Source organism: Leptinotarsa decemlineata, unplaced genomic scaffold (assembly GCF_025532065.1).
Source record: "Leptinotarsa decemlineata unplaced genomic scaffold, Ldec_3_MD MMD2_tig00003308_RagTag_RagTag, whole genome shotgun sequence".
NCBI lineage: Eukaryota > Metazoa > Arthropoda > Insecta > Coleoptera > Chrysomelidae > Leptinotarsa > Leptinotarsa decemlineata.
In genome coordinates, this window is record NW_027412586.1 from 2,374,649 (window position 1) to 2,396,858 (window position 22,210).

Consider the following 22,210-nt stretch of genomic DNA (forward strand, 5'->3'; position numbering starts at 1 on the left):
CTGGAAGTGAAGCTGCTAATGATAAAGACCGTAATACTGCCGATAATCCTGTATGACTACACTGCCTGGGGCCAGTGTGCAGCGACATACAGAAGACAGATCCAGTCGTTTATGAACGCGTATGTAAGGGCCGCCGTAAACGCGGCCTAGACCCAGACCTGAACATACACTACGTGGACGCATACATGAGGAAACACGTAGAAGACACGTTCGACAGAATTCGAGCGTACGTTAACCCAGCGCTAAGCGACTTACACAATGCATTGAACAGGGATGACCCCAGATTCCGAAAGAGGGACAAACACAAGAGGCCAACGAAGCAGAACCAAAGACCACCCCCGAGAGTCGCTGTCAGGCGGCTCCGGTAAGTATAAAAATTTCTCAACTAGTTCAAATTAATCTCTCTTTTAGACTCACTGAGAACCAACACTCGTACGCGATTAAAACGACACTAGTCTCCGGTTAGTTTTTGGTGACCCCATGCAAAAGTTCAGTTAGAAAAGTCAAGATAAGATAATTCAACAGATCGGAAAGTAATAGCATGGGTAAATAGTTTTAGGGTGTGGAAATAATGAGCCTGTACGGAGCATGCCGATCAGGTAAGATGTACTTATATGATAGAAATTCAGTAATAGTTGTTAGATGAATTGATACGAAAACGAAGAATCTGTATCAATCTGCATCACTAACTAAAATTCTGATGTGAGTTATAGGAAAGTACGTTGTGTCCTGAAAACATTCCACAAATTTTTCATGTGTTATCGTCACAGAATATATATACTGTTCAAAGCATGTGGGAATGTACGAAGTTGCTCAAAATTATGCAAATGTCCCGAACCTGACAAATCCGGAATTATACACAATTAATCTCGAAGCAAAAGTGTTTTGGATTTTGTAAGAATATGTTAACTTGGAACACTATTTAAATATCTCCCTAGGATATATTGTTTTCCTGTGAAGAGAAGCATTTTTCATTCAAACGTTTCTATTACTATAAATCAATTAAACTCATTCACTTCATCACAGATGAACTTATAATTCTGTTTATAAACTGTCCCCCTCATGTGGATGTCTTTAGTTACTTGAATCCAAAGTATCTCATCTGTAATATGAACAGCTATAAGTGGTAAGGGAAGAAATTAAATAATACATTATATATTGGGATTGGTTTACTTGAAACAATTGCAAGTCATAAATATCATCCTGAAAAAAACATATGATGAAAACAAAACATAATGAAGTACCACATTTTCTTTGCTTAAATGTCATATTCCAATCGCACACTATTGAGAGATTATACAGTTATATAAATAACAGAAATAAATATTCAATCAGAAAACTTGTATAAAAAAAGTGACATATTCTTGACAAATTTCAAATTAACAAATAAAATAAAATCGAAGCCTATAAATAACATCACAACTCAGATAAGAAAATGGATTTATCTGTTAGTAATTTTACACAAATGAAGTTTTTAAAACTAGATGCCATTCGGGTAAATAACATTAAAATCACTATTGTCTATCGAATTCAGCATTCTGCATTTGTTTATCCACAATTGCTGAAACATCACTTGGGTTCTGAAACGAATGAAAAAATCAGCACATGATCCTTAACCACCATTTCAAATATATAGAAACGTAAAAATATGGAAACAGCTGCCACTTAATCAAAAAAATCTTTGTTTAAGGAAAAACACTGTTTAAGTGGGTTTATTCCGTTATAACCAACCCAATTGGTGTCCGCATACGAACGATAACCCTCAAAATTTTAAAATTTTAAACTTGTCTGAGGTCTTATTCTTTAACATACGATTCCTAGCAAGTTTAAAGGTTCTTGAACATTTCTTGATAGGAAATGAATAATCAATTCAAAAGACGTACATTAAATCCCTTTGAAGTGGACAGAAGTCTTCACAGAAAAATTGTTTTTCAAAATAATAATTTTGGAACCGTTATAGGAATTCAAAGTGTTGTGTATTATTAGAAAATCAATGAAAAATATGAAATGTTTCATTGAAACAATGTAACTCATCATCATACAAACATACTTTAAGGTATATGGTTCGCTATTTAAATAACAACATTCACTGTTTTCACGTTTTTGAAAATTCTTATTTCACCCCAAGTAAGTATGGTAATGTTTCTACCCTTTTCTTACATTCCTAAAGTAAATATATTAAATAATTTCAAGCTGAGTAGGGTATATTCAATTTGTTCCCAATGAATACCATGAAAGCATTTCTGAAGTAATTACAGAAAGCAAAGACGTTTCAGAACTCATCAAACATTTACACGTTGAAATCATAAAGCGGCTGTCATATGTAGGTGCTTTTTTTATACCTACTGGTGCCTATTTTGGTATTTTTTGTATTATAATTTATTGTCGAAACAAGATAAAAGATATCTTCAAAGCAAGAGATTGGCGAATTTGAATCAACGTGGAGGATTTTTCGGTTCAAATTAAAATACACTTGCAGAGCTCGGCAAATGTAATAATGCATGTGTGAAGAATTACGAAGCATTGATATAATTCTCGCAAATGAGGGCAAAATTAAGAGTTATTAAAGCTTACCATCTTCTCTTCGGTACTACTTATACAACGCAGTACTTACTGATATACATAATGGCGCGTACGCGATGTTTAAAACGGAATATCCGCTCCCCTCTCACTTAACAGGGTCATAGGAAGACCAGAGTTGCCACATCATTTTATGTAGAATACAAATGGGGAGAATGTTTTGATCAAGTTATATATTATTAATAATAGTAAAGGATTCAATTTATTACGAAATTCAAAATTATGGCCTGTTAAACTAATGGGAACTTGAAAATGTGACGGGCTCTTCTGATATTTGGAGTTGATGAGTTTCTGAACAATTAAGATTAATTTTACTTGCACTTTCACCAATCGACTTTTGAATTGTGACTTTTCACTAAACCTAAATAATTTTTCTGATAATATTTTTAGTTGGAAGTTGATTGAATGAAAGCATAAGATCTAAATTTACTTTATAAAACTTGCAACACTGTACTACATTGTTCGTTTCTTATAATAGTAAATTTAAATTATTTTCAATAATATCTATGTTCAAATAAAAAAGTTTTTTCAAACTGAAATGAATGAAATACTTCTTTAAAAGAAACCCTGTTCATTCTATACACATTTCCTGTTATTTTTAGTCGATCATAATATAGTTTTGTATATAGCTTCACAAAACTGTTGTTTTCAACGAATTGAGTTATTTGAAAAGATACAGATTTAAATTCAAACAAACAATATGTGTTCTCCATTTGAAACAGTTCATTTTTCTCTTCAAATAGGTGGTAGATTTTGAGATGATATTATATTTTCTTGATTCAAAATAGTTCATCTTCACAATAATATGATCAAACGAATAATGTCGTTGAAAAGCCAACAAATTTGATTTCTTCGTTAAAAAAGTGTGATTGTCTTGTGGAACATGGCGCTGTTGGCATAAAGTAATAGTTTCTCCAATAAAGATAAAAATTTCAAAGTAACCTATGATCCTTCTTCAAAAGAAATACTTTTTACTGTGCTTGAATGTAAAAATTAACTTGTTTTACACTACTATCTGAATCGAAAAAACATTACAAATGATTTGACTACCTACTGGTTTTGTGCTTCTCGATTCAATTGTCTATAACAGAACGGAACGTTTATGAAAAACTAGATTTGTTTTGGATTTTTAATTGTTCAGAAATTTTGCTTCTGAAGCTAATTATCTATTATAATTTTCAGTGGAAAACACATATTCATTGAGACCATTTTGGAAGTATCAACCTCAACTATGAGTGTATGTTGCCCCCAATTGGTAGCTGTTCTAAAGTCGAGAGAAACAAACATTCAATCTTACACTTTGCCTCACTCATTCATTCGGCTTTTGATACGTACGATTCATTGTGAAGGATCCGTTGCCAGCATAACGCCAGCTATCTGTCATATTTGGAAATGAATTGTTCTGCTTTCCAAATATGACTTCATATACCGAGAGTGGTATTGTTACAAGTGCTGCATTATACATATTTATACATTTCTGTGGCTATGTATGAGTGAACCTGACAGCATCATATTTATGTGAGCAAAGAGTGTAAATAATATTCATTGTGTACGTGGTGAAATTCATCTCGTACATAGCATACCCTGATATGTGATTTGTATAAAAAAGCTTGTTGCTTACGAATGATATGAAGTATTTAACTTTTCGAAGGAAATATCTAGTATCAGGCGAAAATTTCAGGTGATATATTTGGCGAATATAGCCAACGAATAATTCAGAACGAATGGGATAAATTTCAATAAAAATGAAAGTGAATGAATAATCAATCAAAGAACGAGACAATAGAAAGACGAAAGAAATATTGGAAACAATTTTTCAATTATTTAGACCCATATAAATAACAGCGAATTAACGTGTAGTCAACCTCCGGTTGAGGTAGATACACCTCAATTGGGTGTGTTTAATGAAAGTCAATATAGATGCAAGACTTTCAACAAAAATGTAACTCACATGTTGTATTGTGTTTTATTTGACCATATCTAGTGTAGTGACAACTTTTAGAAAAGTTTCACTCGTTTTGTTTTTTTATTTTGGACGGTTTTTGCAGTATATGATTGAGAAAGTATGGAAGATTAAATAAAGATCATAATTCTTTTTATACGAGCTATAGGAGATGTATTCAAGGATGCTCAGATCAGAATCTTGGCAAGATGAAAAGTACTGATACCAAAAATAAGAATTCTTGTTACATTCTGCCGCCTTTTTGACCATCGTATCTATAGAGGAACGACCAAGGTATTCGATTTTGAAGCACATTTCCCGAAATGTTTGATGTCCAATACCTCCGAAATGATTGAAACAGGACTAGAAACATTGAAGTAAAATAATAATTCTCATCTCTAGCAAATTTGTTCGATTTTTCTATCTAAAAATTTTTTTTCCGTAACTGAAATCATTACTGAAATATTTGGACAAATCTGTAAAGACAAAAGTTTAAATTAAACATACACTTTTATGCGATAAAGTCTCATAACTATTTATACTTTTTGGAAATAACTAGCGACACAACCCGGTTTTTCAAGGGTTGCTGAACATATATGCCTATACTAGCGACCCGCCCTGGCTCCGCACAGGTGCAATGCTGATACTAAATATAAATTCACCTACCAGAAATTTAAGAACACAAAGAAACAGTGATGAATAGACAATTTTGTCCTATCGACGCGTCATTTTCCTCTGCGGCTGGCTCCCCAGTTGGAATTTTCAAAAATCATTTTTTGTTGCACATCTACACAATAAAAAAGAACCTATATACAAAAATTCAGCCTCTGAAATGATAGCGGTACGGAGAAACAGTGATGAAAAGGTAATTTTCATATGTTAACGCGCCCCTTTTTATTCCGAATGGGGGATCCCCTTTTATCCCAGTGGGACGCTCCAGTTGGAATATGTGAGAATCATTTCTCATTGCACATCTACAACATAAAACGAACCTACATACAAAATTTCAGCCTCCGAAAATAAGTAACTCCATTTTATGAACGCACCTTTTCCTTCGCGGCCGTTGTCCCAAAATAAATAATCCAAAATCCATCCTCTTTGCACATCTATAACATATAACAAACCTAACTGAAAAATTTCAGCCTCCGACAATATAGCGATACGGAGAAACAGTGATGGAAATGTAATTTTCATATGTAAACGCGCCCCTTTTACTCCCTCGGGGGGAGCTAAAGTTGGAATATAGGGAAATGTGCGTATCTACGATCTGAAAAGTACATATGTACGAAATTTTAGCTTTCTAGGACTTGCCAGTGCGGAGAAACAGAGATGAATGAGTGCGTGACTTTCGCATTTACAAGTAGAGATTGATGTTTTCATTGTTTCACACCAGCTTGTTACTAAAAATAATGACCTTTGATGAACCTTTCTCATGAAAAAAATTTTATTCGGTTGCACTTTTGGAAAAGTATCTGTTTACTCGAAGACAACATTTATAAGAAAATCGTGTTGAGATTAGTGCTCACATACGCACAAACAGACAGTGATCAGTTACACTTTTTTTATATGTATCGATTTTTGCAATTGTTAAGAAGATGATATGACCTTCTTTTGACCCCTCCTCTCCTATAGTCAAATCCATGGCAAGCTTCGTTAAAACAAAAATTCGTTTCGGGTACTGGAACATAAACTAGGTAGACACGACTCAATTAATACAGTTTATTGTATGATTTTTACTATAATGGTTTTACAAAAACAGCGACACGTTTTCGCTATACAATAGCTTTCTCAAGAGTGAAATAATTTTACGCTTACAATAAACTGTATTAATGAGTTTTAATATAGATTTTCTTCAAGTATCGGCCAGTTCTATTCAATGAGTCAATTATAAGCAATGTTAAACTGCAGATTCGGATGACCTATCGGTAAACCACTTTTTCACGCTCTCAACGGTGTTTACTTTGACCTAAACTGATGATTCCAACTCAACTTGGTTGACGAAACTTTCTTTCAAAGAAGTTCTGATTTTTTCAAGAATCAATACCCAAAAACAGTATCTTTTGGGTAAATCATGCCCTAAAGAAAATAGCGCCAGCCGTCACTGGTAGCCATAAACCAATTGTGACGTAGCTAAGAGTTCGCGAATGTTCGATGTTCGCCGCCGTTCCAGACGTGGCATTGCTTCGAGAATAATGCTACCAGCTTCGATGGAATTTCAAGGAATATAAGCGCCATCCACTCGCCCATAAAAACAGTCACGTGAAAGTTACAGTGCGGTACGCGAAGCTATTTAGTAAGGCGATAGACATTCGAATAATAGTTGGAGTGTTTGATGTATTCAAAGTGAAATGAAGTTAAGTTTGATTATTGTTAAGTGTAATGAATTATTGGTCAACCCACGGGGAGAAACGTAACATTACAAAAGATCCGAAGATTGAAAAACCAAAAAGTTCTGTCTGATATTTGATTCCTTTTTCAGGCTCATATCTGGTTAAATAATTCAACAATATGATTTTTTTCCACTAATCCATCCCAACTTTTGGAAACTTCATTTTGATTATGTTAGTCAGCACCAACTGATCTAAATATCTCAGATATTATTCGTCATTTATATCTGCATACTTCGTACCAAGGGTTCAAATACAACAAAGTACCGATGAGCCGTGGAACATCTTAACTGAAGATAACCTAGAGTACTTTTTGGGAATTTATTAAAAATTTGCCTACTATTCCAATTGGCAAATCAAGTGTGGTTATTTTTTGATCATTACAATCAGGAAAAAATCGACAAAATTAACAAATTAAACCCAGAGTGTTTTTCACTGAAATATAATGGGAAATATAACATACCTTCGAATGAGAGAGTGCAATAGCATTTGCCTACATTTTGAAAATTAAGTAGTCCAAACAGATAAATTCCCAAGGTGAAGGAAGAAGTAAGACTTTCAGTTCAAAACGTTTTACTCTACCTCCAAATACCACATAAGAGTATCTTGATGATATCGGCAGATCTAAGCGTTCATATAAAATATTGAAGCAATTTCTCTCAACATTTTTTGTTTAGCCAAACCTTATCTTAGATGTTTTTGTATGCAATCTCCCTGATAATTAATAACACACATAATGAGTATGTATATGTTTATTTTCATTCAGTCTTTAGGAAAGGTAAATGTCAATTTTGAAATTAACAAACGCAATAAGGAAAATTTTTAAAATGTTCAGTCTGTGTGTCAGAAAGAACAGAATCATTTGCGTTCATTTGATCTTGTCGTTGCATATGTCATAGTAGAGTTTGAAAGAACCTTTTCACCTACATGGATTCACACTCACTTCATTCATGTCTGTGAAAACCCCGCAAAACTGTGGCTTCAGAGGATGAAAGCTTTAACTAATTCTACTTCAGTCAGTTTATCTCTTTTGTGACAGCTCATTCCACTTTGCATCAGTAAAATGCGAAACTTTCGTTGGTGTCGTTAAATTATTTGAACCACATATGTTCAGTTTTATAGGGACAGCCCTAAAAGCATCTGTATGTACCTGGGTGACCCTCTCAAATTCCCCATTCTCATTCAATATCAACCTTTATTTCACTCTCTCAGAAATGTTATAAAAAATTTTGTCGTATATTCAAAAATCCATAGATATGTACGACCTCCACCCAGGTCAGTCTGTTGGTACGAAAAGACATTAAATATACACTACAATCAAATCAAATACTCATCTAGTGATCAACGAAATCAAATGCTGGTAAAAGATTGCATTCAATTCAAAAGTCAAACAAATTAAAAAACAAAATATTGTTATAGAGTTGGAGTCAAAAATAATAAAAGGATTTGGAAAAGCTGAATACACTTATTTGAATTAATGAATCGAAGAGGTTTTGTATTAAAGTGTATAATATTTTAAAATTCTTGCAAAGCACTTTCGACTTTCGTCATCATCAGTGCTCACCTGAAAGTAAGTGATCTGGTTGAAAAGGGAATTTAGTGATAATTGAAGTTGTAAAATTTTTTAAGCTTAAGAAATTTGGAAAAATTGTTTGGGATAACTTACTTGTCAGGCAACAGGAAGTATCAAAATAAGTGAATTGTACATTTGTAATATTTGAATTATATAAAACAAAATAGGCTTATAACCTATATATTGAATAAATTATATTAATAATACATATACATACTCTACATATTCAATCAAATCCATAATGGATCACTCCTCAAGTTGGTACCATTATTTTAACATGACACTTGACACATTCTATCTCAAGTTGTCCTTCTTCATATGATACTTTGACCGAACCACATGGCCTCAATCCAAAAGTGTATTTTCTTGGCTATAAGCCTATTTTGTTTTATATAATTCAAATATTACAAATGTACAATTCACTTATTTTGATACTTCCTGTTGCCTGACAAGTAAGTAATCTCAAACAATTTTTCCAAATTTCTTAACCTTAAAAAATTTTACAACTTCAATTATCACTAAATTCCCTTTTCAACCTGATCACTTACTTTCAGGTGAGCACTGATGATGACGAAAGTCGAAAGCGCTTTGCAAGAATTTTAAAATATTATACACTTTAATACAAAACCTCTTCGATTCATTAATTCAAAAATAATAGATTATCTGCTAGAGTTATGACCTTGTTGAGAGGTGTATTGAAATCATTTCTATCAGCGTTCAATTAGAACATTGAAAGAAGACAGACGAAAAAAAAAACATAATTATTGAATTAGACAATAAAACACTTACGTCAAAGTTACGAGTATAATATCCGAGTTCATTTTATGTACGTACTATATCTTTCCTTTGGTTAGTGTAATTTCGAAATGTTTGCTATATTTCCATAGTTTCACTGTCTAATATCCATCACTTGCGAAACTTAATTTCTAGTTATGTCTGTGCGACACTAGTAATTTATACCTATATATTTATAACTAAATCTAAGACTGGATCTGTTGTTCATAAGCTCTGTTAGAGACTTATCTGTGAGTATCGCCAGTATAAGTTCTGAAACAGGAGAACATGGTATTTCGTACATGCCCTATGCCTCATTGGGTACCGTGTCCTTAGGTGTTCGTGAAAAAGTAGAAATTCGATTGTTGGCTGTGAATACTGGTCTTATATCGTGCCTCTTCAGAATTCGTACCACTTTGTCAGTAACTCCATACATATAAGGAAGGAAAGCTTCTGGGTGGTCTGTCTGTTCATCGAATTGTTAGGGTAGTGGGGTAGGGATTGCTGAACTTGGATGGATATTTGAACTTGACATTTGGGATTGTCATTTTAGCGAAAGGCGAGTCTTATAGACCTTGTATGGGAAAACTCAAAATCGATTTTTGAAATCAGCCAATTAAGCTTCCTCCGGAAATTCAAGAAAACAGTTCCATTCAAGAAAGCAGGTATGACGCCATTACTCAAAGTCAGTTCACCTGGATATCCAATTATGGTTTTTAAAAACAATATACCTATCGAAATCAATCTATTTCAATGGGTGTCAATATTATTGTTCTTTCAGTTAAGGACGCACTGTATACTTTCAATAAATAGAAAAATATTTTTGGGACACTGTTCTTTATACTGTGTAGCAATGTTAGATATACCTACAATTCGAAATCCATGATTTAAAGATGCAGAAGAAAAATAATAATAGAGTTGAATGTGCATCTAGAAATGTGCAGAAAATAAAGCTCAGTTGAAAAACTTTGTGCTCCACGTTATTCTTTTGAACTGAAATTGCGAAAACCTGAAATATATCCTGTCTTATATTCTCAACCAACCGTTATTTCAGTTTTCTGACATTCTGTTTTGTCTTTTACAGGTATGCGGAAAAATAATTTAATTTGGCCCGTATGTGGTAAGTAAATTCTTGTGATGTAGACGCTCGTTTATGTTTATCTTCCATTTTTCGAAATACATTGTGGAATAGAAGCGGAACAAGTGTTGGGGATTTTGATTTTCTGCTTCGGTGAAGGGGTGGTTCTAATTGTTATCATTCGGAACGAAATTTTATAATTGCTTTTATGAGACCGAGTTGTGCATTGTGAAAAATAAAGAAAATTACTTCTCCGGAAATAACTCCAATCTTGATTTCCCATTGATTAACCCCTCAAACAATATTTATTGCTTTCTTATTATTATTAGCCTGATTCCGGTGAGATCTGTTTTTCCGTAGAGAATGTAATGTTGATTTCGAAGCCGAACTTGAAATGAGAGAAATTTGAACCGACTGTTAGTTGAGATAGTTGTAAGTACCTCTCAGTATATCTTGCTTCCTTGTTGTTTTAAAAAATCGACTTGTCTTTGTTCATTAGATGAAGTATTCAATGTGGGAGACATTGAAAAATACCCCTTTTCGTCATATTCTGGTTCCAATAAATCACTTGAACTGTTCGTTTCGAAAACAAATGATAATAATGAACTGGTCACCTTCTTAGTCAATACCAAGGTAGACTGACAACTGATATTTTAACCATGCATTTTATCAGTTCGGAATTCCATTGTCTGATATAATATGATTTTAAATTTCTGAAATAACAAATGAAAATGAAAATAGAAAAATAGCTGAAAGTAACAATTATATTCAGCAAAAAATCCTCGAATGAAATTATAATAAAATGAAAATTTGTCAAAAAATTGAAAATTGAACAAGTAACTTCACCAACTTGGTTTGAAATCCATTGAATTTCATTTCAATTTTCAATTTTTTGACTAATTTTTATTTCATTGTAATCTCATTTCAGGGTTTTCGCTTAATATAATTGTTATTTTCTGCTATTCATTTTCATTTTCCAATTTTATTTGCTCTTTCAGGGATTTCAAATTATACTGTATCATATTAGATATTAGACAATAGAAGTCTGAGCTAATGAAAAGGGTATCATATCGAATAACGCCATCTAAAATACGGCATCTGCTAATTCATGTGAATAGTGTTCATTCGTTGGTCTTCCTTATATATTCATCATTCTACTTTTCATCATTGGCCTCTTCTGGTAATACAGAGATAAAATATATGCCAATAACCTATGAGTTTGTGACTAGATGGTAGGTCTCAAAACAGAAGTGGATTACTCTATGTTTTCATCAAAAATTCATTTTGCATTCTGTAACACCTACGGGTTTATCGGGTCACCAGTGAAATAATATTCAACCGTTTATTAATCCTTAGAAACCCTCTCGCTATTGCCTTGTTTTTTTGATTTGAATGAAATTTGGCAGCTGCTGTTACCAGATGCAGATTTCTCCATATCAAATTTTGGATGTCAGGCATTCCGAAAAGGCTGGAGGGTTCATGCCAATCGCATAAAGGCCAGTCTTTTTGAAATCTGATCATTGGGTATACCTACTTATAGTTCTCCCTCATTATATGGTTCCAGAACAATGCCGAATATGCTCTAAAGATAGGAAAGATGGAAAAGGTTTATCAAACGTAACTCTTTGGTTTCTTCCATTAGGATAGTTGTAAGCAAGGTAATAGCTGAAGTTGAGAGACCAACGAACGTGATGTAAAATTGGTTTCAATAAATCATAGTTCATACTGTCAAAGGCTCTGCTGAAATCAAGAAGAACTAGACCTGTACAGTGTCCCCTATCTGAAACTTTGACAATGTGATCTACAACCTGCAGCAATGCTGTAGTGCAACTGAAATCCTTTTGAAACCCAGACAGAACTGATGGTAAAATGTTGAATTCTGAAATGTGCTCCTGGAGTTGTACTTCTATGACTTTCTCTAATATTTTAGATACAACCGGAAGTACACTTATGGGTCGTAAGTCTTTGAACTCAGTGGCAATAGATTTTTTGGTTTCACTTTCACAACAGCACTGCCCTACATCTTAGGAACGTGTTCATTTAGGCAAAAGTTCAAGTACTCCTTTCAAAAACTTCATCTGAAGAGTATTTTAAGATAGTACATCGGAACTTATCATTCACAAACTGCTGTATTCATAAAAAACAAAAGTGGCATAAGATTTGAAGTTTGAAGATTTCTGTTTGATGCGAGAAATTTGAAACTGTAAAAATCCTGATGAAAACTCCTTCGATAAAATACATTTATTTATTACAATGAGTATAAAAAATATCTCTTTATTCTTTGGATATTCATCCGTTTCATTTAGTATACTTGTAGAATCCTTCCCCTGTTTTTCGACCCAACTTGCCTTCTCTCACCAACTTTCCTTGAATCTCAGTAGGTTTGAATAGCGGATTGTCTGGATACTTTTTATGCCATCCTTCCAAAATGAAGTGGCCAGTATCAAGGCCTGTGAAGTCTGCCAGCTCAAAAGGTCCCATAGGATAAGAAGCACCTAACTTCATAGCTATATCGATGTCTTCCGCAGATGCATCACCTGGAATGATAAACGGGTGAGACAAAGTATTTTAAATCACGAAATTCAATTGAATCGCTTTTAGATGCAAACAACTATATTCCAAAAATATTCCACTAAAGAATGAAGTTAACAAATTAATTTACTTTTATTGAACAGAGTTTTGGATGGAATGGATTCATCTTATAGTTGGAAAAAGAAACTCTCAAAAACTGGGAAAAGAATAAGGAAGATGTGGAAAACCAAAGATTGTCTTTCATAATATTGTGAAATTAGTTCATTGGTGAATTGTGGAAAACACAAAAGGAGGTAATTTTTTTTTTCAGGAGGAAACGAAAAAGTTTCCGAAAGTAATCAAGCTTACTTGCCCAGAATTGGTGACAATGAAGGCATCTATATTGAAGATTTCACCAATATGATCTCAATAGAAATGTGTGCATATACAACCATTTTCTCAAACAAAGAGAAAAACACTAAGAAAGTAATTGAGGAAAAGGAAAAACTTTTTTCTAAAATGAGAATTAGATGGAGGTGATAGGAAAATACTACCACGACTCAAGTGTACCAGAGGACAAAGCAAGAAGAAAGCCGGAGCCAGTCCTTCCCTTGAACTCCTAATAGATGGATTTGTGATCCCAAGCGGACCGCAAAAAAAATCACGCCCTAGAGGAAGCCAAAGGTGAACATGAAGAATACGTATCAGTTTTTGAGTAACTCTGCTATCGAGACAGACCCCAAATGTCAGCAGCAGCTAATGTGAGTAAGCCAAGAGAGCAGAAGGGGATTATTGCAATTATCAGACACCATCATTATCAGGATTATCTGAAGCATGCGGAGGTGATGCCCATGCATATGACTGGAAAACTTATATCTCTTATAGATAGCTAGCTATCGGTCGATCTCGCTACTCAGTGCGATGGCGAAGGTTATCAATAAAATTATCTTGAGTACACTTTTTCGCCTGGAAGATAGAATAAATCTCATTCCCAAGGAGCAATTCGGGTTCCGGCGAGTTTGGAATACGACTTGCCAACTGATCAAGGTTGTTCACGGGGTGAAGGTGTCTTTCAACCTGGGGATGAATACCGTAATGGTCTTGTTGGACATCTAAAAAGTTTTCGATAGAGTTTGAATACCAAGATTTGTCGCCAAGATGTGTTTGGCAGACATATCCTTATTTGCGATTAGGATACTTGAATCCTACCTGACCTAACGAACTTTTCGCGTAAGAGTAGACCAAACCACATCTGCGAAATAATCAATTAAAGCAGGTGTTTCGCAGGAACTGTCACCATGGCTTGAAATACGATCATTGTTTATGTGAAAATCTAGTTTTTGAGAATTCGAAGCAGGTATAGGAAAGTAACTCCCATGCAGATATTCGTAAATATACATGAAAATGATATGTTTAGTTTACTTACCTCTTTCCAACATACGTACGGCCTCCGCAACGTAAGGGACCAGAAGCCTATTCACAACAAATCCAGGAGTATCTTTACACGTAATGCAAGTTTTTCCTATGGCTTTACCCCAGGCCATCATTGCTTGGTACGTGTCATCTGTTGTTTCAGGAGTCCTAATAACTTCCAGCAGTTTCATAACCGGCACAGGGTTGAAGAAATGTAGACCACCGAATCGATCTAAACGTTTCGTCACTGAAGCAATCTCTGCGATGGATAACGAGCTGGTATTCGAAGCAAAAAGTGTTTTCTGAGGAGCAGCATCATCAATATTTTTGAACAGTTTATGTTTCACTTCTATATTCTCTACTATGGCTTCCACAACCAAGTCTGCATCTTCGACCCCCGTATTTATGTCTGTAGAATATTTCAAGTGAGATGTAGCGCCTTCAATGAATTTTTTAGCATCATCCGCATTTTCCTTGTACAATTTTTTAGCTACTCTCTTGATATTGTTTAAAATGCCAGCCTCAGATTTTTTCAGTATGTCTGAACTCACATCTACCAGAATGACGTTATGTCCACTTTGCGCTGCCACCTGAAAATATCAAGGTAAATTATCTCGAAAGTAGGTGGTTGTTGAGGAATATGAATTGCTTTATCCCACATCTCTGACCTATGATTAAGTATTATCGTTTTAATGTATATCTGTCAATGAAACATCTGTGATACATGAAAGAGAGCATGAAAAGTCAGTTTCTCTCTTCGGGATGTGTGGAAATTTAATGTTGTTCTTGATGTACACAATATTGTTCAACCTCATTCTTTTATCTTCATCTAGTAATTCAATATCTGAACTCCAATATTGTAACTCTTTCATTTATTATATTGGATAGCTTTTCTATGAATGATATCTATTTCAATTCCATAGCGAATGTTTAAAGAACAAACTGAATAGAAAAAGTGATTGCCGTATAATTCAATGTTCATATAAAAATATTTGTTTCGAAAGTACTTTTTTTTTATGTAATCCAATGTTTTCGTGAAAGTAGTTGTTTCGGGAGGATATTTTCTTACAGTTTGTATCTAAATGTAATTTCAATACGTGATCTACACATCTTTGTTATGAGTTTCTTCTGGATAGCTTTTCTATGAATGATATCTATTTCAATTCCATAGCGAATGTTTGAAGAACCAACTGAATAGAAAAAGTGATTTCCGTATAATTCAATGTTCATATAAAAATATTTGTTTCGAAAGTACTTTTTTCAAGTAATCCAATGTTTTCGTGAAACTAGTTGTTTCGGGAGGATATTTCCTTACAATTTGTATCTAAATGTAATTTCAATACGTGATCTACACATCTTTGTTATGAGTTTCTTCTGAACTAAATAGCTTTCTTCCGTCCTTCGGAGTTTCCTACTTTTTTAATATGAAGATGTGAGTTACACGATTATCTGAGAGGTATTGATGATGTGACGAATGTTTTTCAAAATATTTTTAGCGTTTATCTTGTCGGCTTCATCTGAACAATTTTAATTCAGGCTCAAATACATTGGAACTTGGGAAAAGAGTTTCAGCTTCATACTTTGCCTTCTTCACACGAGTTTTAATATGTTCTAAAAATATGCTCCTTTCAATTTAAACACCCATAATTTTATTGCATATCCTATTTTGTGAATAATTCAGTCGGCCTCATCATTTTGATGAGTTTATAACTGAAGTGACAGCAATCTACAATTTCATTATTGATTGAAAGATTTTCAAATATTCTTTCTAAAGTCGTTTTGGTCGGTCGGTAGCTAAGCGGTTCGGCGTGGGTGATTTTTTCACTCACTCGAATTGACTGCCGTGTTGGTCGGTGGTTTAAGTCCTAGTCTGAACGATCGATCTTCACTTGCTATCGTCCAACCCGTGTTAGGAATCACACGTTAAAAGGTAAGACCTCGTTAATCCTTAGCTCGCACAAGTTTCGCCTTCTGACGGTTGTCGTTCGTAGGGGTGCGACAGCTGGTTAACGGAAAAACAGATTTTAAAACAGATTTTTTAAAGTCTCAACCAATCAACGTGTACTTCAAGAGTTTCCAATTCATTTATATTTTGCAATTGTGAATTCATTTTTCGATAGTCATCAGGCTGTAAGACGGTATATCGAAATTAAATCAAAACTGAATCCTCCATAGTGAGGTATTTTACTAAAAATGTTTACTGAAAATCTCACAAGTGTTTTTCAATACGTTAGTTATGGATTTTCATCAAAATTCCATCATATAAACAGAATATAGAACAAATGTTAATTGAATATGTAATATATGTACCTATTCTATTGCATCCGATTACATATAAGTGTAATGTTGACCATAACTCAAAACTTGAATGATAAATATATCAGTAGTCCATGAAATCATTTAAACTGACCCCGATGAAAGTGAGTGTGGAACAAGGATAAGTTTACTGACCTGTGCTATTCCTGAGCCCATCAAACCTCCGCCTATGACAGTTACATTTTTTATAACATTCAAACTCTGCGTAGTTGAAAGACTTCTCTTAATTATACAATGAAACACAGACATTTTGAAATATATAAACGGTATGACAGAACTTACTAATAATCGAATACCGACTACATTCAAGTTATGTAATGTCGAGGTCACTCCGCGTTATCAATGTGAAAACAACTAAAAATACCTCAACGTTGTCAGATTTGCTGATATTTTTTAGATTAGACATGTGTAATTGAAAATGCTTCGTTTATTTATAAAAAAAGTGATTTGATTTTTGAAATGAAAAAGGTTTATAAACTTTTGAAAATAACAGTAAACATATAATATAATAAGAGTATAAATGTTCGTTGTTTTACTCGAGAGACATTTGATATAACCGTGTTAGGAATCACACGTTAAAAGGTAAGACCTGGTTAGTCCTTAGCTCGCACAAGTTTCGACTTTTGAGGGTTATCGTTCGTAGGGGTGCAACAGCTGGTTAACGGAAAAACATATTTTGAAAAATGTAAAACCTCAAGGATATATTCAATGAAGAAGTTAACTTCGCGAAAGTGTATTTCTAATTCAGTGGTATATATTATGTATATACGCAGAGGCACGTGGAAACCAGAAAATTTATAAATCCTATTTTCTGCTGTATCTTTTTTATTTGCAGAACTGTTGAGAATAGATGGGGAAGGAAAGTTTTAGTTGTCACCTTATCCATCTTATATAAAAAAATGTGTATTTTAATGTTGATATGAAAGTAATTATTTTGAGGGACCTTTTTTTTCTAATTCGTGTCTGAAATTTACTTCTTTGCAGTAACTTCACATCTTTGTATACAGTTTATTTTGAAATTAATTGAATTCTTCCTTTCTTCGAAAGATTCCCATATCTTGTGTATTAAGATGGGAAGTAGAGAGCTAGAACCTTTCTTTCCCAAAAATAAATTTCTGTTAAAAACGAACCCCTTTCAATTTGAACAAGATTCCTATGGCTGGGATTGAATAAGATGAGTGAATGAATGTCAGTACGTACTACCATCAAGGACATAAGTAGATTTAACTCATTCGTGACATGAAGTCTCAATTTTATGAATGAATAATTGAGTGCTTAATCTTGTAATGTTATCTAGATTGCTACTGAAAGCAAATGTTTTACTCCGAAACATCGGATGTTCGCCAATAAGGTGACAGTATTTCTTGTAAATGAAATTTTACCACTTTCAAATACTATATTATGTAGCAATCCTATGAACGATATCTGATTCAAAGCCATAATGAATGTTTTGACTATACAAACTGAATATGAGAAATGATTTTTTTATATATAATTCCATGTTTATATAAAGAGTTCTTTCTTTCGTGTAATTCAATGCTCATATAAAAGTAATTGTTCTGAAAAAGCTTTCTCTACAAGATTGTCTCATAAAGTTACTTCTTTGCATGAAGTACACATCTTTTTATATTTTTTTATATAGATTACTTTCTTCATTCTTTTGGAAGATTCCCAAATTTTTTGTATGAAGATGGAGAAGTAGAAAGCCAAATTCTTTTTTTTTTCCAAAAATTACTCTCTCGTAAAAACTATACCCCTTTCAATTTAAATTAGGAATCTATTCACACTTTGACACAAAAATATGATCCAATCAGAATATGATCATAAAATATTTATCGTCTTATTTGAAGCACACCCAACTTTGAAATTTCAAATACGTACCTGTATTTCGTATTAATTTCATTGGTAATAGTGATATAATATCCTAAAACTGAAACTCATTCGATGATAGGATACGAATGCTAGTGGCTGCTAAGAAGTCCCTTGTGAGGCGAGCGAGAAGTATCGCGGAAAACCTTAGGTTCCGTAAGAAACCTTTTCACTCATTCCAAGAGCCTCCACGTGTTGTCGATAATCTATGAACACCCGCAGCCACTCAACTTAGACACTCCAGTCCTAACGCAGAGCTTTCAGCAGAGGGTTTCGACAGCCTGAGCTCAATGAACTGCGCAACCAGATAATCCCGGATGACGTTCGAAAAGCTCTTGTGGGTTCAAAGAACTTTGCTGCTCAAGTCTTAGATGGCTAAACACTTATCGGTGGAAAAAACTGCCCAGCATCCACTGCCATCTGGCCGGAGTTTCCAACTCATTGCTGGATGGAGAGCATCCGATTCCAGATTGGTTTGTCGACGGGCGAACAGTTCTCCATTCTCATCACCAAAAGCTAAGATTTGTCGAGGAGAGGAGTGGTTGGATGTGAAGAGAACCTGCTCTTCGATAGATGTGTAACGTAGGACTCGATACAGTATACGCGTAACCTTTCTATGACCTGGATGAATTACCGCAAGGCTTTTGATATGACATCGCATGAGCTAATCTTGCAATTGCTGTGATGCCTTGCGGTATCCGACTAAATAGCTTGCCTTGAACAACTGATACCACTCTGGCGGACTCGCTTTACCGTAACATCCGGTAACGCCGGAGTCCAAATAGGGTGGGTCACTTTTAGAAGGGGTGTATTTCAGGGAGATTCCCTCAATCCCCTTCCCTTCTGCAATTGCCGTTATCCGTTGCGCTCAGAAATACTCAAGGATATATCTGTGGCATCCCTGGAGGTCACCCATTTGTTTTATATGGATGTTCTTGAACTTTATGCCTCTGGAGAGAAGGATCCCCAACAGTCCTTGAGGGTGGGGGAAGAGTACACGCATACTATTGGTATGAAATTCGGGATTGACGACTGTGCAATGGTCCACATCAAAAGAGGACGATGCGGGGACTATGAAGAAGATGTGCAGCTCGTAGATGTGAGCATCCTACACCACTTATATGTCGGACAGACGTATACTTATCCTTAGGGTGGAACAACGCCACTTACAAGAGGCAACAACTGTGAAGAACTCTCTCCGCGGCAAGTATTAGCACAAATTCCGACATACCTAGTCATCGGAACTGTCAAGGAATAAAGTTGCTGCAACAAATATGCTCGCTTTTCCAATTCAACTCTACTCGTTTGGATTAGTGAAGTGGACTCGGGAGCAGATGTGTTAACTTGACGTAAAAACCCGAAAAATGATGAATCTGCACATGTATTTGCATCTCAAATCGTCCATTTCACGATGGCCGTGAACTTTTGAGTTTGGAGTGTCTACATGACAGAATGGTACTGGATGTAGCCTGTAAAATCGTCAGAAGTTCGGGTCCCCTTCTCTGCATGGTTCACGACCATGAGTTAGCAGGAGTTGGAGGATTTCACATTAGGGCAGCTGTCCGAGCAGCTGATGCACTTGGTTCAGTTTTCGACACTGAACAAGGTGGTCACAACTCTGTCACCGAGTTGAAACCCATTCAGCAAAAGGCTCACATGAAAGCCGCAGAGATCACCATACTTCTGCGGCAATACAACGATAAGCCAATGCATGTGGTTTTCTTCAATAACATTGAAGACCTTTGCTTATTAAAGCGCCTGACTTTCGCTTTCCGCAAGTCGAGTGGGCTGAAGTCGGAAACTGAGGAGTTCATCATGTCATGCCAGGATGGTTTCTTCAACACCTCAGTCGTCCACCGCAGTGGCGTGATGGGTATAGAGATTCCTGACGCAAGGAGCAGGGCCTGCCGTGAGGTGTCCTAGATCATGATGTAGTTGATGTCAGCATGTTCACCATATACGGTCTCGGCCTATATCCATTGACATAACGCTTCCCAAAGAGTGATTTATTACCATCTACGGTACGCTTACGGTATTGCCGAGACACCGGAATTCCCCTATGCTCCGAGAGATATCATATTCGTTGTGGGGAACGAGAAGAACCAAATTTATTGGAACTATTCGTTCCGCACCCTCGGGCTCATACCAGCCAATAAGCCTGACGTTGTCCTTCTCGACCACCAGAGCAAGAGTTTTCAGCTCTTGGAGAGACAAATATCGTTCGAAAAGAGGTCAAGATGGTTCGTTTGATTATTGGTGTCCTTAGTGGAATGATGCCATCTCTTGCCTCGAATCTTAAAATCATACCGGCTTGCCGCACTGAGGCAGAAATCTTAGTCGGACAGATGCAGAAGGCTGTCACTCTTGGCTCACTGCGCTTGCTTGCTAAGGGTATATGATTCTCAGACCCAATGATCACTTTCCCCACGGCTGGTATTGGTTGTTGGTTGATAATGCTGGCGCGACCTCCCGAATGCATCGAGGGATAGGGCCTGACCAGCGTATACTACGGTAAAAAAAATATAATAATGAAGGTCTTTATTTACCATCATAATGAACTCAAATGAAATAAAATACAAAAAAGTCATCATGGTGGGAAGAAGCCGAAAATCAGATTAGCTGCAGGCATCCCCTGTTATTATTCAATCTCAGGTAGTTAATGAGAACAAACAAAATTTCACGTAATAAAACGATATTTCATTTTCAAAAAAACAGATGTTGCTCGATGAGGTAAAACGCCGATCATGTGGAAATATAAAAAATGAGGTTCACAATTGATTAATTCGTACATGTGAAATACGAGCCAATGACAGATCCAATATATATATATATATATATATATATATATATATATATATATATATATATATATATATATATATATTGAAGTGATTTCTATTTACACATTATACTTAGATTTTCAGTGTCCCTTTTTTTATTCGTATTATCAGGATTTTTGTTCTATTGTATTTCATTTCATGACTAACATTCTAGTTACATTCACGCCAAGTGAATGCATCGCAGACTACACTGACAACACTGTTTTTGGATATCCCAATAAAGTTAACCTTAGCGAAATATATCTCATAACCTTCGATTATATTGTCATGCTTATACTACAAAAATGTGATTACATGTTCGAACTTTGATCGGTATGATTTTTATCACCCTAGTTAGAGTAACGATTCGTATTTGGTGAAGAAATTAGGGAATATCTTAATTTCATGATCTTTCAATCTGAAGTTTTTAAAATCTGCCTATCACGAAATTCAATTCAATCAGTCCGAATTGTACCACACAAAGTTCGGGTATTGATTAGGTCGGAACATATTGAATTCATTTCAATAATTGCTTGTGCACTTTTAAAAATGTATCATTATTTTCCTTCCACTTGCTTTCAACATTAGTGTAGCACTACAAATATTAATTATGGATTCAATTGAAAAGATTTTATTTTTCGGAGAGAATAATTTTTGGGAAAGAAACGGTTTGACTTCATACTTCTTCATCTTGATATAAAAAAATGTGGAAATCTTCCAAAGAAAGAAAGGATGCAATTCATTTAAGAAAAATCAACTCTATACAAAGTTGTGTATGTAGATCATGCAAAAAAGTAACTTTCAAGCACAAGAAGAAAATGTCACTCGAAACAGCTACTTTCATATAAACATTGAATTACACGGATGAAAAATTTCATCCGAAACAACTACTTTCATATGAACACTGAATTATACAAAAAACACTTTTCTCTATTAAGTTTGTATTCC

The 22,210-nt window shown here is 34.8% G+C and overlaps 1 protein-coding gene across 1 annotated transcript; it reads right to left on the reverse strand.

Annotated features, from left to right (window-relative positions):
* Positions 1-12,560: 12,560 nt before the first annotated feature.
* Positions 12,561-16,897, reverse strand: LOC111509478 (hydroxyacyl-coenzyme A dehydrogenase, mitochondrial). The gene is made up of 3 exons (XM_023165237.2): positions 16,710-16,897; positions 14,272-14,848; positions 12,561-12,871 (listed from the first exon to the last, which is right to left on the reverse strand). Exons 1-3 carry the CDS (start codon positions 16,821-16,823, stop codon positions 12,633-12,635), a joined length of 930 nt encoding a protein of 309 aa, XP_023021005.1. The 5' UTR covers positions 16,824-16,897; the 3' UTR covers positions 12,561-12,632.
* Positions 16,898-22,210: the final 5,313 nt, after the last annotated feature.

Excerpts from the sequence above, each read along its gene's own strand:
- LOC111509478 (XM_023165237.2), bottom strand. The coding sequence starts at position 16,823 with ATGTCTGTGTTTCATTGTATAATTAAGAGAAGTCTTTCAACTACGCAG. Across the intron at positions 14,849-16,709 it reads TGGGCTCAGGAATAGCACAG|GTGGCAGCGCAAAGTGGACA; the intron begins GTCAGTAAACTT and ends TGATATTTTCAG. Across the intron at positions 12,872-14,271 it reads CGTACGTATGTTGGAAAGAG|GTGATGCATCTGCGGAAGAC; the intron begins GTAAGTAAACTA and ends TTATCATTCCAG.